This window comes from Lithobates pipiens, unplaced genomic scaffold (genome assembly GCF_037356315.1).
Source record: "Lithobates pipiens isolate NorthernLeopardFrog02 unplaced genomic scaffold, aLitPip1_a1.2 Scaffold_27, whole genome shotgun sequence".
Lineage (NCBI taxonomy): Eukaryota > Metazoa > Chordata > Amphibia > Anura > Ranidae > Lithobates > Lithobates pipiens.
Window position 1 is genome coordinate 122,064,330 of NW_027507788.1, and position 15,902 is coordinate 122,080,231.

Consider the following 15,902-nt stretch of genomic DNA (forward strand, 5'->3'; position numbering starts at 1 on the left):
TCAGGTTACATCAAAATGTCCATTGTCTGCATTTATTTTCATCCTACCAGTATTCATTTAGGCCCCTTTCACACATGCGGACGATATGTCCTTATTTCATCCATCCGTTTGCAGAAGAAGTACGGACATACATGCATCCTTATGGGACAGCGGGTGTCTGCGAATGAACATCCGCAGACACCCGCTATTGTCCGCCTCCGCAAAAGTCCGATTCTGCAGACAGAGGAAAATCCTATTTTTCTATCTGTCTGTCCGTGTTCATCCGATCCCCATAGAGGAGAGCGGAGAGCTGACAGGGTGGTCCCCGCACAGTGTGCGGAGACCGCCCTGTCCGCAGCCGGCTCAGCGGGGACAACGGAGCGATCCCCGCTGAGCGAGCTGATCATCACGGGGCGGATCATTACTGATCCGCCCCGTGTGAAAGGGGCCTTAGTTTCAGGACTATTGCTGAAACTAACATTGGTGTATACAGCAGGTGGTGTTAATGTTCTGCCTTAGTGGTCAAATACTCTTTATTCTCTTATTAAAAACTTTCTGTAGCTTACCATGAGCTGTAGATGTACTGTAATAGTTTTTATCAGGGGTTGGCAGGGCTTTAAAATTATTGTTCCATTGTAAAAAATATCTTTTTTAAAAGCTGTTTTATATAATCTTTATATATGTGAATTGAAGCCATTTAGAAGCAGACATTCAGCTATCAGTTATTTATCTAAACCTAGGACAGTGTAAATTGTAGAATCAGGCTGTCCTGTAGGTTTATTATTGTATTAAGCATTGAGTAAGAGGGTATCATAGAGAAGGTGGAATGAAAGTGGCATTTTTGGGTGCATTTGTGCATTTGGACTCTGGAAACTAAACTTACAAATGAATTACTCGTTATGGAGCTGCTTTTCTCCACTGTTGCTTTTCTTTCCCTAGCAGTTTTTATCCAAGGCTGTTTTAAAGAGTCAGGAGAACAACCTGCCATTAGGCTAAAAGAAAAATATCAGTTTTTATAAATTATCTACAATACCAATTACCACCTAATAAGAATGAATCTTTTCCTTACATTGGATCATTTTTATAACTACTGCTGGTCAAAGATTAGATTAGAGATTAGAATATCATATCACTATGCACCCTGTCCAGATTAACCAGTGGAGCCTATAGATTCCAAAGCATGGACCCGTCAATAGAGGTGTACATTGTTTTCTTGTGAGGATGGCCATCCTGGACCCTAACCTGCTGATATATATCACCTGCAGTGATGACCTGTATTGCCTATGGTTGACTTCATACACTGTAGCTTTGATATTAGGCATAAACCTCTGCTTCAATATTTCATGAAATATAGGAATATCTAGCGTCCATCTCCAGATTTTTAACTTAGACTTTGATGTTGAAAAGTAGGACATCGACTTTAAGACCGTTTTTTATACTGTCAAGTTTAAATATGTTTGCAGAAGCCTTTAAAGTATCCCTTGATCTGTCAAGGAATGTTTAAATTGTGCTTGTTGCCAACTGAACCGTAGACAAAGATCATCTAGGGGAAAGTTGTTTCTAATACCCATCAGTGTTCTTACATAAAGATAAAGTACTGTACCAAAAGCATGTGATGGGGAGCGCTATAAAGGTAGGTAAGGAATTATATGTGGGTTAGGATGGGCTTTAAAAAGATTCTGTCATTTTGCCTTGAATGGGCAGAAGGTGACAGAATCTCTTCAAAAAGAAGTAGCCATTACTGACTTTTCCTGCCAATAATCCTAGCTGACTGGCTGTTATACTGTTTCAGTGATTTATAGTACTTTCAAAGTCACTGACCTGGAACATGTTCATAGACTTCTACCTCCACTGTGACCCTTCTGTCTTTCCAGCTTGTCCCAAGTCAGTGACTTTAACTTATAATGCATGCCAAAAACAACAAGGCAACTAGCAATTTCAAAAAGAGGTCAGCAAAGGCAGCCTCTATATTATTTGCAGTATCAGTTTCCTTTAATAGTGTCAAAGGGTCTGTTTACATGGTTGCGCTTATTTGGGCTGCACTACTCTGTAGTAAAATAAAAATGAAGGCAACTTAAACGTGGCGTTGTACATAGAAATGCACTAAAGCCTGCATGTAAACTTTTTCATGCAATTAAGAATGCATTAGGCCTGAGTAGTTTCCTGGTTGTATTCTCATATGTTGATCTATGAATTAAGGGGGTGGACCTTTCAATCATCCACCTATCCTCCATTCTTTGATTCTGCTTCATTTACAGAAGCTAAAGTGTGGTTTCTATGAGTGGAGAAGCTAGGCGTAAAGGGCCGGAATTGTCAGGTACCATTGATGAGTGCCTGTCACAGCTCTGTTGGTGCTAAAAAAAAAAAAAAAAAAAAAAAAAAACCTTGCTGCACTAGAAGATTATGGAAGAGATGGTGGGGGATCAATGGAGAAAGATATCAGCTTATAGAGGGCACAGCAGTACAAGGGACACACCCTACTGACTGCAAGTAATGGCCCTTGCGCTGATTTTTATTTTTTGATTTCTGATAGGTTTTAACAAGTTTAGCTAGAGGTATCTGTGGTCTTGTCACAACTGCCACAATATGTACAGTACAAACTGATCTTTGTTAATATAGGTTATAGAACTGTACCATGCAGAATGCTTATGAAATATTTTGCATTCTAGAGGCATACGTGGATTTCTAACTGTATGACACCCATTGGACATGTATAATTATGTATCTGTACAATTGGAACTACTCTTTGTGATAAAATTCTGGGATTCTAGTGCCAGCATTTCATTCATAAGGGCTGATCATTTTCCTGAGTGTATTATTTGTTCATGTGTAAATAGAGAGTCTCTATTATCCTGCATGCATATGCCTATTTGCCAACACACTAATATCACTGCATCCTGGTCGATACAGTATTAACTTCTGTCTGAAATTATCATCTGACTGTTCACAATGGCCTCATCATTTTACCTCATTAAAAAAAAGTCACTGGAGCCAAGCTGCTTCACAAAATATATTGAAATTAACTCAGGTTGCCTATGCATATTTTTACAGGTACTGGTGTTTTTGGATGCTTCAAGTCCATACCCTTTTACAGTGAAGGTCTTTGACTTACAGCAAACACATATCTTATACCCCCAACACAAAGATCCTAAACACCAGCCTTAGGCAAAAAAAAAAAGTAAACTGTAGATCCAAGCTTCCATGAGAGCCAGATCATTGCTATGTATTTACACTGGTTCTCTCTAAGCTGACTGAGCACAATACTTCAGTTACACTAGTCAAAAACATAGACGTTTATAGGTGGCTCATACTTAAGCTCACAAAAAAAACAAAAAAAAACAATGGGCAGCCCATGAAATCTATGCAGAGACAACCAGTGCAAACACCACGGGTCTGCTGGCTGTTGGAATGGGAGCTCTGACCAGAGAACCTCTTCTTTTTGTTACCTTAAATTTTAGGAAGGACACTGGGAGTATTTGGTATTTCCATATTTATAATTGCCTTGTGCGCTATAATTATTCTTTTGATATAGGCTAAAGTATATTGAAAATTTCATCTAGAATATGAAACTATCAGGCTTGGGGACAGATACATTCGAACATAATTAGGAAGTATTAGTTTGGTTTTCTCTGGAAGGTCATTGGAAAGTACCTGAGGCCGACAATTAAGTTCTCGCCATTATTAAAATTGATGTGTATCTCAAAGTATCAAAGATTCCCTACTGAAGATGTTGAGATATAGAATTTAGTGTGCATTGATTGAATGTAGATGCAAAGTAAGGAAAGGGGTAAAACTTCACAGTCCAGGTTCCTTGAATAAACCCCAACTAAATGTTTTCTAACATTGGCTCCTTGGAAGCTATTCAGTCAAAGATGAACAGAGATTAGTGCAGCATTAATATGAATGTATATGAAAAAACTCGGGGACTTGTCATACACAATGTATGTTTAGGTCAACCATAACAGTTTGCTAATTTATTATTATCATATTTATAATAGTAGGAAATCCCCACCAGCTCCCTATATAGATAAGGGATTCTTACAGTGATATCTCTACACCATCTCAACAGCAGAACTAAAATTCCATTGAAATGTAGGAAAGAAGCAGAACCAGTAATTCCAGCAGAGAGATATTGATGCTGGAGACCCAAAAAGATTTAAATGACTGGTAGTAGAAAAAAAAAAAGAAAAATTGAGCCCGCCATTGCATACTAGGAGCTGTTACCTTGAAATCTGCCACTACAGTCTCTAAAACTTCTTAAACTAAAAAAAGTGGAAACTTGTACGGGGCTGAGCTTACCCGTATGACTTTGATTTGGCCACTCAGGCACCTAGCATTGCATTGCGGGAGACAGGGAGGCTGTGTATGTGAGCCCTATACCTGGAAGTACAGAGTATAAGTGGGGGCTCTGAATGCAAAACTCAGCTACGGGGAACAAGGCAGATGTTACAACTGGCACTTTATGGTTTCCTCTGCGTAGTGGAAGGCTTATGTCTTCAAGAAGCTAGTGGATGTTTTAACATAAAATGAAAGATGTATGAGAACTGAACCTTTCATTCAGAGCTGTCAAGATATGAATATTGTTCAGAAATTTAAACTATAGCGTTCCTTTCCCATTAATTTCTTTCACAGTATTCATTTACAGTGGAATGACGGTTTCAATTTACATTTAGAATTTGATTTTAAACATGAAACTGCTTTGTATCCCTGTGATTATATTGTCAGAGAAACTACGGCTTAAGAGCAGTGTAGTCCTAAGCATGTGAAATAACAAATGGTTGGATAATCCTTACCTTATCTTAAAAGAGAACAGCTTATCAGCAACCTAAAATGTACAATATCTCTTAAGTATATATGTGTGTTTATATATATATATATATATATTTATATATAATATATTTTTTTTATCAAAACACTATAATGCAATTTTCAGAACATTTACCATTTGGTTCCAAAATTTCTTTCACTAGAACAGAGGGTTGGACTCCTGACACCTCTGTACCAGAAATTGGCAGCTACATGGCATAAAATGGCTCCTATCTCCATCCTAAAACGTACACCCAATCACACGCATTGCACATTCACTCACACACACTCACTTAGAAGACCTTAGGCTTGGAACCACCTACACAGGTGTGGTTTTCCTGTTTAGAGTGTTGGTGTTTGAACCGTCCTTGCCCAGGGTACCAGTGTTTGAGGCTGGTCCTGTAACGGTGACAGTGACCCCTGTTTCCTTAGGGAAGCAGTTGTGAAGCTGTAGAAAACTGTGATCTCCACGCTCTGTATTATATAAGCTGCTAACATTAGCCTTGGAGGTATCTCTTGACAAGGTGTACATGGAGATGTCAGTTGAAGGTATCCCTTTGACTCCCACCGGAGAAGTGTCCCTCGATTGAGAAGGTTCAGTGGAGCGTGAACTTGATCTAGAACGTCGGCGGTATCGAAAGCGGTAACTTGGTAAGCGTAGAATGGCAGAGGGGTTTTTGATCAGCTCAGTACGTGATTTACAATGGGCCTCTCTGTTCTTTTCAATGTAGATGTTGACCGCAAGGACCCCAATCATTTCAGCAATAATAAAAGAAAGTCCACCAAAATAAAAGGACCAACCGTATGAATAATGACTTTTTTTCTCATCATCTCTCTTGGTTCCCGGATCTCCGGCATTGGCAGATATGTAAACAATTACACCAATAATGTTGCTTAGTCCTGTCATTAAATGTGAAAGAGAAATTATCAGAAAATTAGGAATATTTTGCTTTTTGAAATAAAAAAACATTAAAATCAGTACAACATTTAAAAGGACTGTTTCAGTCATGTTTGGGAACTGGTGTTCTGGACCTCCTTATTATTTGGTGCTTGGTGTCAAAAACATGTTAAAATTAAACAGCTTTTAAAACTCACCCTGAGCTATAACCTAATCCTTAATCTGACTCCAACACTTAATCTTCACCTGGACCTGAACTGCAACACTTACCCCATTCCCTAAAATTAAGGGAATATATAGTGTTTCGTACGTATTTTTATTATTTATCATAATCGGAACTAAAAAAATATGGTGGTAAATATGAAATATTGCATTTAAATATATAGAGGTTGATTTACTTAAGGCAACTATACTATGCACTGCAAGTGCAGTTGCTCTAGATCTGAGGGGAAGTGCTAAAATGAGAGGAAGCTCTGCTGATTTCTATCATCCAATCACATGTAAGCAAAAATGCTGTTTGTATTTTCCTTACATGTGATTGGGTATTCTTTGCAAAGTATATTTACCTTTAATAAATCAACCCCATAGTTCCCTTATTTCTAGCTAGCAAGTAGAGCTATAGGCTCTTTATTTTTTTCAAGTGTTTCTTTACATTTTGTTGTAAAAAGCCTGTTTACAGAGTTCAATAGCTCAAGATGATATTTTTACAGACAGATCGATATGTCAGGGCACTGATGTATTACCCTCCCTCCCCTTCCTTCATATAACTCTGTTCAAATCTTAATTCAGATTTAGTGATCCCATAATAGACATTTATTACTGACCCTTTAAAAAAAAAAAAAAAAAACATAAATAAATAAATTGGTCCCAAACCAATATACTTTTAACCAGCTCCTTAAACCTAAACTCCAGGCAAACAAACAGTTAACTAAACAAAGTAAATTCATGTACAAGAGTACTTTTACCTGCCAAATTATTTGTATTTCTGTTCATTATTCAAGAGATTTACAAAGACCTGCCACACATCGTAGCCAGTATGGAGACCAGACATTGTAGATACGGATTACAAATGTTCTTTCCTTGTCCACAGACTGTGACTGGACAGTGAAGGAGAATCAGAAAACTGATGAGCTAATTTTTCTGTCACGGGGCTCTCTCCTCCGGTCAGTAGGTTCTTAGATAGCACATGGACACTGCAACACAACTGATTAGCTTTTGTTGCTGCCTTTCCCTCTCCCTGTCTGAGTTATGTTGTACAAGTACAAGGGATTGCAAGAGGCTGGTGTCAATCAAATTTAGATATTTACATCAGTTTCTTTTAAAATGGTGGCCCTACCAGTAGCACATATTCTCTACACCACCACTCTATTTAGCCTGGAACTTCTTGTAACAGATGTGACTTACTTTTATCCTAGTGCTTGGCATTGGTGCATGGTGACTGATTGCTCAGGCTCAGGATCAGTGTCATGCAGGTGCGAAAAAAGAGTTACAACCTCCAGACGGAGCAACGGGATAGTGAAGAGAAGGTTTGTACAGCTGGTGTGGTGAACATTAAAGTTAACCTGTTGCTTCTCCGTGCTTGGCAATAATCCAGCTCACTAAAATCTCATATAAGCTTTAATATGTCAATGTAATTTCAATAATTTTTAAACATGCAACTTTCATTAACATTACACCTAGTGAGGCTACCACGAAGGTCATTTGTTTGCCCTTGGGGTTGATTTACTAAAACCGGACAGTGGAAAATCTGGTGCAGCTCTGCATAGAAACCAATTAGCTTCCAGTATTTAATAAATAGAAGAACCAAATGCTGGTGGGATTTTTTCGGTGCAAAATTTAACAAGAAAAGACCATATATATAAAAAAGTTTTTATTTTCCCATAATAAAATTTCACACATTGCACATGTTACAAAAAGTATCCTGATATACAAAGATTACAAAACAGTAGCTGGTCCATGAAATGGAAATATTTTTGAAGTACTTGGTTATCCCGACATGTTTCGCAATAGCTTCTTCGGGGGATATACAAGCTAATAGTAACAAAAACATATAATTATTTTAAGTCAACGCAACCATCTTACAATACATTCAATACACATTTTATTCATAGAACGTTTAGGTATGGATCTCCAAAATCAAAGCCTCAAGGGGGCGCTTACCCTCCCTACAAATCCACCGTCCTGTGCAAAAACACCAGTCTAGATGTGATTAGAGGTGTGCAGGCCCACCCATTCATCAGCTGACGAAAGGAATGGCTCGGGAGGGCATAGATAGGAGCCAGTCTGGACAGTAGAAAAGAAATACTAAGTATATTTCAAATTTATAGGACTTTAAGTTTTTTTTTTTTTTTTTTTTTTTAACAATTAATAAATATATTTTTATTTTTATTTAATATCTCGTTCAATAATAGACAAAAGGGATAAAGAGGAGAGGGGAAGGGGAACGCTATCAAGCCTCTGTATATTAGATATACTTCTCAAAGAATAATAAATAGAATAGGGTATAGTAAATTTATCATAATGTGATTCATATAGGCTCATATTACACAAGGAAGAGACCATAAAATTCTCAATAATTCAATCAAGAAAATAGTCCAAATAGTACTTACTAATGCAAATGATGCTATCAGGATGCTATCAGGATGCAAGTAAAACATTAAGCCGGTATGCTAATAGGGATTCAATGCATACAAGTTGCAGTGTACTGTTACTGCAATACAGCTCAACACTCACGGACTAACAACTCTTTCGCTAGGTGCCTATAAATATATAAGGTATAATATGCATTGGTGTACAGAGAATAGGTAGATTAGGGTATAAAACAATTACAGTTTCTGATTAGAAAGAACTTACATTGAACAGCATACCGCATGTAAAGCTGACTCAGCGCTTCCGCCAGTACGTCTAGCTAGATAGAGCCAGTTTAAATACTCCCATCCATCGAGCCGGCATCTGACATTACCGGCTCGACGAGGACACGTGCGACGGCACAGCGCATGTCCAAGGGGGGAAGGAATAGGGGAGAGGACTACGATACCCATAAAGCCATTAGGGCGGTAATGGACCTCACGTAGTCACCCCATGGCTGTGTGGGAAGGTACGGCCTCTGCTCTTTCCATTTGAGCTTTACGTTGCCCAGGTACTCAGTGATTCTTATCATCTGACTACATAAGGTCCATTACCGCCCTAATGGCCTTATGGGTATCATAGTCCTCTTCCCTATTTCTTCCCCCCTTGGACATGCGCTGTGCCGTCGCACGTGTCCGCGTCGAGCCGGTGACGTCAGACGCCGGCTCGATGGATGGGAGTATTTAGACTGGCTCTATCTAGCTAGACGTACTGGCGGAAGCGCTGAGTCAGCTTTACATGTGGTATGCTGTTCAATGTAAGTTCTTTCTAATCAGAAACTGTAATTGTTTTATACCCTAATCTACCTATTCTCTGTACACCAATGCATATTATACCTTATATATTTATAGGCACCCAGCGAAAGAGTTGTTAGTCCATGGGTGTTGAGCTGTATTGCAGTAACAGTACACCGCAACTTGTATGCATTGAATCCCTATTAGCATACCGGCTTAATATTTTACTTGCATCCTGATAGCATCCTGATAGCATCATTTGCATTAGTAAGTACTATTTGGACTATTTTCTTGATTGAATTATTGAGAATTTTATGGTCTCTTCCTTGTGTGATATAAGCCTATATGAATCACATTATGATAAATTTACTATACCCTATTCTATTTATTATTCTTTGAGAAGTATATCTAATATACAGAGGCTTGATAGTGTTCCCCTTCCCCCCTTCCCCTCCCCTTCCCCTCTCCTCTTTATCCCTTTTGTCTATTATTAAACAAGATATTAAATAAAAATAAAAATATATTTATTAATTGTTAAAAAAAAAAACTTAAAGCGGCCACTGCCGGATTTTCAGGCCAAGAATCCCCTTATGCACATGCGCCGCTGCAGTCAGCGGCGCATACCGAGGGGAATATCTATATTTTTTTTACCTACAGGTAAGCCTTGTTATAGGCTTTCCTGTAGGTAAAAGTTAAAAATTTGGGTATACAACCACTTTAAAGTCCTATAAATTTGAAATATACTTAGTATTTCTTTTCTACTGTCCAGACTGGCTCCTATCTATGCCCTCCCGAGCCATTCCTTTCGTCAGCTGATGAACGGGTGGGCCTGCACATCTCTAATCACATCTAGACTGGTGTTTTTGCACAGGACGGTGGATTTGGAGGGGGGGTAAGCGCCCCCTTGAGGCTTTTATTTTGGAGATCCATACCTAAACGTTCTATGAATAAAATGTGTATTGAATATATTGTAAGATGGTTGCGTTGACTTAAAATAATTATATGTTTTTGTTACTATTAGCTTGTATATCCCCCGAAGAAGCTATTGTGAAACATGTCGGGATAACCAAGTACTTCAAAAATATTTCCATTTCATGGACCAGCTACTGTTTTGTAATCTTTGTATATCAGGAAACTTTTTGTAACATGTGCAATGTGTGAAATTTTATTATGGGAAAATAAAAACTGTTTTATATATATGGTCTTTTCTTGCTAAATTTTGCACCGAAAAAATCCCACCAGCATTTGGTTCTTCTATTTATTAAATACTCTAATTGGGATTAGGTGCCTTTAACTTTGGTGCTGATGGAAGCTTGAATCAAACTTTACAAAAAAATTTGCTTCCAGGTTTTCTTCTTGAAAGCTAAATTTAATCAGCTGAAGTTAAAAGCTGATTGGCTACCATGAAGAGCTGCACCAAATATTTCACTCTCCAGTTTTAGTAAATCAACCACAATGTGTCTGAAAGAGTCTGAAAGAGATCAGTTGCACTAAGATGTAACAAGAGAAAAACAGATGAAAAGCATGTTTTAGAAAAAAAAAAAAACATGGCAGATGTTTATGGCATATAGTGCTACATTTCATTCAGATTGATTTGAGATCTACTTTAACCGAAATAAAACGTAAGCACTCCTGTGCCTAGGCGAAACACCAGACTGGCTATGGAAAAACAAACAGTGGCCTTGCTGTCCTCAAGGGTGGGGAACCCTAGAAGTCAAAGAGATAAAAGAAAACAAGAGGGTGCACCGGCCTTGTGCAATATCCTTTAGGTACGTATTTATTAAAGACATAAAAAAAGAAACTACTCACAAACGTTCATATACAATCTTGCAGTAAGACAGTAAAAGTAGTCATCAAGTGGCAGTTTGACGGCTCTCCTTCAGCAGTCCCTGAATTGCTGAAGGAGAGCCCACTATTGAGCTCTGAAGAAGAGGGGTTGGTCCCCTTGAAACGCGTCAGCCGGTAGTGAGTGGTGCAACGTCTGGAGAGTCCCGTTCATCTAGTACTGGATGCTGCCACTTGATACTTTTACTGTCTTACTGCAAGATTTTATATGATCGTTTGTGACTACTTTAACCGAACCCTTACAATAAGCCCTTAATATTTAACTGGAACCTCAAAACATTGTGTATGAATTTTGGCTTTCTATAAACTCTATTTCCTAACCATTAACTTTAAAGTGTATGTAAAGCCAAAACATTTTTCTTTTTAGTTTTGGATAGAGTATAGATGTTTTTAAAACCCCTTTCAGGTTTTATTGTGGTCTGTGTCCCTGCTGGTGAGATTTGCCATCTTATCAGGAAAAATCCATATTGCCTTTGGGAATAAAAGTGATGGTAAATCCAATATGTTGGAGCTGTCCTAGGAACTGGAATAGAGAACAAATCTTTAATTTTCAATAGGGATGAGATGGGGATGGACTTTAATCAAGATAGTGTATTTTTTATGTCATAATTCTGAACCTAATACTTTTTATATGTTGTCCTTCTCTTTCACTTTACTGTTATTCTTAAATACATATGGACATAAATCTTTAAATTAAAAAGGCAGAACACAATTGTCAGTCATACATATGTGAATAATAGATTTTGAAAGCACAATTTGGAATTAAAACACTGTAGCAGGAAAAAAAAAAGGCTCATGGACAATGTGATAGACTAGCCAATATATACAGTTTGATACAGTCCCATCCATCAGAAACATTCCCCATCAAGAAATACCGATGTAACCACAAAAATGAGCTATAATGTAGACTGTAAGCTCTAATGAAGTTCACATTAAAAAAAAATAAAAAAAACATTTCAGAACACTCAAGATTGTTATTTTTGCAGGAGTTTTTGCAGGAGTTCTTCTTTAATGATCTCAAAACGTTTTACTTACCCGCAGCAACAAATAGAATTCCAGCTCCTAGGATGATGTTGCGCTTGGATTTGTAAACACGACTGGCAGCAACACAAAGGCCCCCAAGTAGCAGGAGCATGGCACTAAGGATAGGGAAGATGCTTGAGGCACGAACCACACCTGGGAATCAAAAGAAAGGAAAAAGAGATGACTTGATAACACAGTCTATAGATATCAGCTTGTTGAAATTCCTTGCTACATAGAATGAATAAACTTAAAATTGTATTTGGAAATGTCATTCACAAGGCCAAATTTATCTTACTACAATCTCTAGAAGCATGGCTTTTGAAACATTTTAAACCAATAGAAGATAAGTACAATTATTTAATAAAATGTAAGCCATTATATAAAAACATAAGCCATCTGACATAATTAGGACATTTCTGAACATTAAAACTTTTCAGAGTATCTGGAAAGTTCTTGAAGAACTGTAGCCTTTTTTATGCGTGCTAAAGAAGAGGTTGCTATGATCTTTTCACCAATTGTTTTTTAGTTGTCAATCATATGGGTGTATTATCCACTTACCAACTGCAATACGTATATACAGTATAGGTTGCAGTTTGCAAGTGGTTTACCAGGGTTATGGCTGAATCTATCAGCACAGACATAATCCCAGTATCTTTTTTTTTCAGCCAGTGGCTAGCTTTCTCACTCAAGCAATCCAAGTGGCTCATTACCATTACATGTCATTAGCAAAGCAAAGCCCCCTCTTGCTGCTTGCCAGTGTTTCTCGGGCTTACCGTTTGTACAAGTGCACTCAAGAAACAATCCAATAGTGAGTTTGGCTGGTTTCAAAGACAATGAAAGACTAGATTGTCTCTGATTGCCTCTATGACCTTGGAGGACCAGAGCAATGTCATGATGTCACTTCCGGTCTACAGCGGAAATAAACTATTTTTTTTTTACAGCAAAAGATCAAATTTGTTTTTGATCTTTTGCCTTTAAAGGTAAAGAAGAGATTCGGGGTCTTTTTGACCCAGATCTCTATATAAAAAGGACATGTCATCCTTATTTATATTACAAGGGATGGTTACATTCCTTGTAATAGGAATAAAAGTGATAAATAAAGAGACAGTGTAAAAAGAAAAAAGAAAATAAATAAGAAAAACAAAATGTAAGCGCTCCCATCGCTCAGTGTTCATGCACAGAAACAAATACATACCTGTTATGAAGTATCCCCGCAACTGTTAGACCAAGAGCAATATTTCTAGCACTAGACCTCCTCTGTAACTCTAAACAGGTAGCCTGTAAAAAATTTTAAAGTGTTGCCTATAGATATTTTTAAGTACCATACTTTTTTGCCATTCCATGAGTGTATGCACTTTTAAAGAGTGAAATTTTAAGTATCTATTTCCTCAGCATAACATCATCTTACATATTTTACAAAAGAAATTGGGGTATATGTTGTTGTTTTTTTATTCATTAACCACTTGCCAACCAGTGCACGACGATGTACGTCGACAGAATGGCACGGGCAGGCAAATGTGCGTACATGTACGTCCCTTTAAATTTGCCGCCCTGCCATCGGGAGCGCGCCACCGGCCGCGCGCTCCCGTGCTGGTCGGGACCCCCGTGAGTCCGGTCGCGGGACCCGCGGACTCGATCGCCGCGGGCATCCCCGCGATCGTCTCACGGAGCAGGCCGAATGGAGAAGTGCCGTTGTAAACAACATTTCTCCATTCTGCCTAGCAACTAGTGACGCTGATCTCTGCTCCATGTGATTGGAGCAGAGATCAGTGTTCACTAAGTGAAAGCCCAACCCCCCCACATTTAGTAACACACCCCTAGGAACACCTAACCCCTACACTGCCACCCACTGGTTAACCCCTTCACTGCCAGTGTAATTTACACAGGAATCACTGCATTTATATAGTAGTGATTACTGTATAAATGACAATGGTCCCAAAAATGTGTCAAAAATGTCTGATGGGTCCCCCACAATGTCGCAGTCACAATAAAAATCGCTGATCGCCGCCATTACTAGTAAAAAAAAAAAAAAAAAATTATTAATAAAAATGCTATAAAACTATCCCTATTTTGTAAACGCTATAACTTTTGCGCAAACCAATCAATAATCGCTTATTGCGATTTTTTTAACCAAAAATATGTAGAAGAATACGTATCAGCCTAAACTGAGGGAAAAAAATGTTTTTTTATATATTTTTGGGGGATATTTATTATAACAAAAAGTAAAAAATAATGCGTTTTTTTCAAAATTGTCGCTCTATTTTTGTTTATAGCGGAAAAAATAAAAACCGCAGGGGTGATCAAATACCACCAAAAGAAAGCTCTATTTGTGGGAAAAAAAGGACGTCAATTTTGTTTGGGAGCCACGTCGCTCGACCGCGCAATTGTCAGTTAAAGCGATGCAGTGCCGAATCACAAAAAGTGGTCTGGTCTTTGACCAGCAAATTGGTCCGGTCTGAAAGTGGTTAAAGTGTGTTTTTTTCCAAAATATTTGCGTTTGAAAAGCCGCTGCTCAAAAACCGTGGGAAAAATTTGCAATGATCGCCATTTTATTCCCTGAGGTCTCTGCTAAATATATATATTTATATATTATATATATATATATATATATATATATATATATATATATATACATTATATATATATATATATATATATATATATATATATATATATATATATATATATATATATATATATATATATATATATATATATATATATATATAAAATGTTTGGGGGTTCTAAGTAATTTTCTAGCAAAAAATATTGATTTAAACTTGTAAATAAAAAATGCCAGAAAAGGTCTGGTCTTCAAGTGGTTAACAACCAAACAACAGGCAAGAAGGGGTTTTAACAGTCTAATGCCACCTACACACGATCGGAATTCCGGCCAGAAAAAGACCGATGAGAGCTTTTCATCGGAAAATGCGACCATGTGTATGCTCCATCGGAATTTAGCTGTCCGAATTTCTGCCAGCCAAAAATTGATAGCATGTTCTCAATTTTCACAACGGAATAACTTTCTATCGGTAATTCCGATCGTGTGTATGCAATTCCGACACGCCAAAAATCACACATGCTCAGATTCAACTACAAGACAGAAGCTATTGGCTACTGGCTATTGAACTTCCTTTTTCTAGTTACATCGTACGTGTTTTACGTCCCCGCGTTATAAACTCGGAATTTGATGTGGCCGTGTGTAGGCAAGACAGCTTGAGCCGAATTCCATCGGAATTCCATTGGCAAAACCATCAGAGCTTTTTCCATTGAGAATTCCGATCGTGTGTACACGGCATGAGAAGTAGGTAAGTGCACACCCATGCTGGGCTTTCTCTGGGATACAAAAGTTGAGGATCCACCTTTCAATCCTTGAGCAATGCTACATTACAGATCTCTGCACTGAAATTATGCAAAACCAAAAAAACTGTTAATTACACCTACGAGTATCAAAATGTTGATCAAAATAATAGGAAGACAAAAAAGTCAAGATATTTTCCATGGGGTTGATTTACTAAAGGCAAATAGTGAAAAAAAAGTGCTGCACGGTTGATTGTGCATCAATGTCCAGAAAAAAAAATGCTTTATTGTTACAGTTCAAAATATGGAGACAATATCACAGCATAAACACAAGAATAGACCTGTTAATATGCTTTATGGTTGAATACCACCACACATCTTAATGTGTTAAAACTGAACATGTATACTGTAGGATAAGCAACACCTATAAATATACATATATATGACACAATACCATGTCATATTCACAGCAATATAAAAAAATAAACAAAATGTATAGCTATAAGGATATAAAATGTATCAAATAAAGATATAAAAATATACAGTATATGCACTGATTGAAATGGGTACAATAAAACAAGGGGGTGAGATGCACGGGTCTACAAGAGGGATTAGCATCAAATCAGTCATAGCAGTGGGTCAAAATCCAACTCAAAATGTAATCAACCAGGAATCCTGGTCCGCAAATG

The 15,902-nt window shown here is 37.7% G+C and overlaps 1 protein-coding gene across 1 annotated transcript in view; it reads right to left on the bottom strand.

Moving 5' to 3' along the window:
- Positions 1-429: 429 nt before the first annotated feature.
- CACNG8 (calcium voltage-gated channel auxiliary subunit gamma 8) overlaps positions 430-15,902 on the bottom strand; it is an 89,477-nt gene continuing 74,004 nt past the window's right edge. Inside the window, exons 3-4 of the mRNA XM_077457418.1 lie at positions 11,926-12,066; positions 430-5,685 (exon numbers count right to left, since the gene is read on the bottom strand). Coding sequence (XP_077313544.1) covers positions 5,105-5,685; positions 11,926-12,066 — 722 coding nt within the window. The 3' untranslated portion in view covers positions 430-5,104. The remainder of the gene's footprint in view (positions 5,686-11,925; positions 12,067-15,902) is intronic.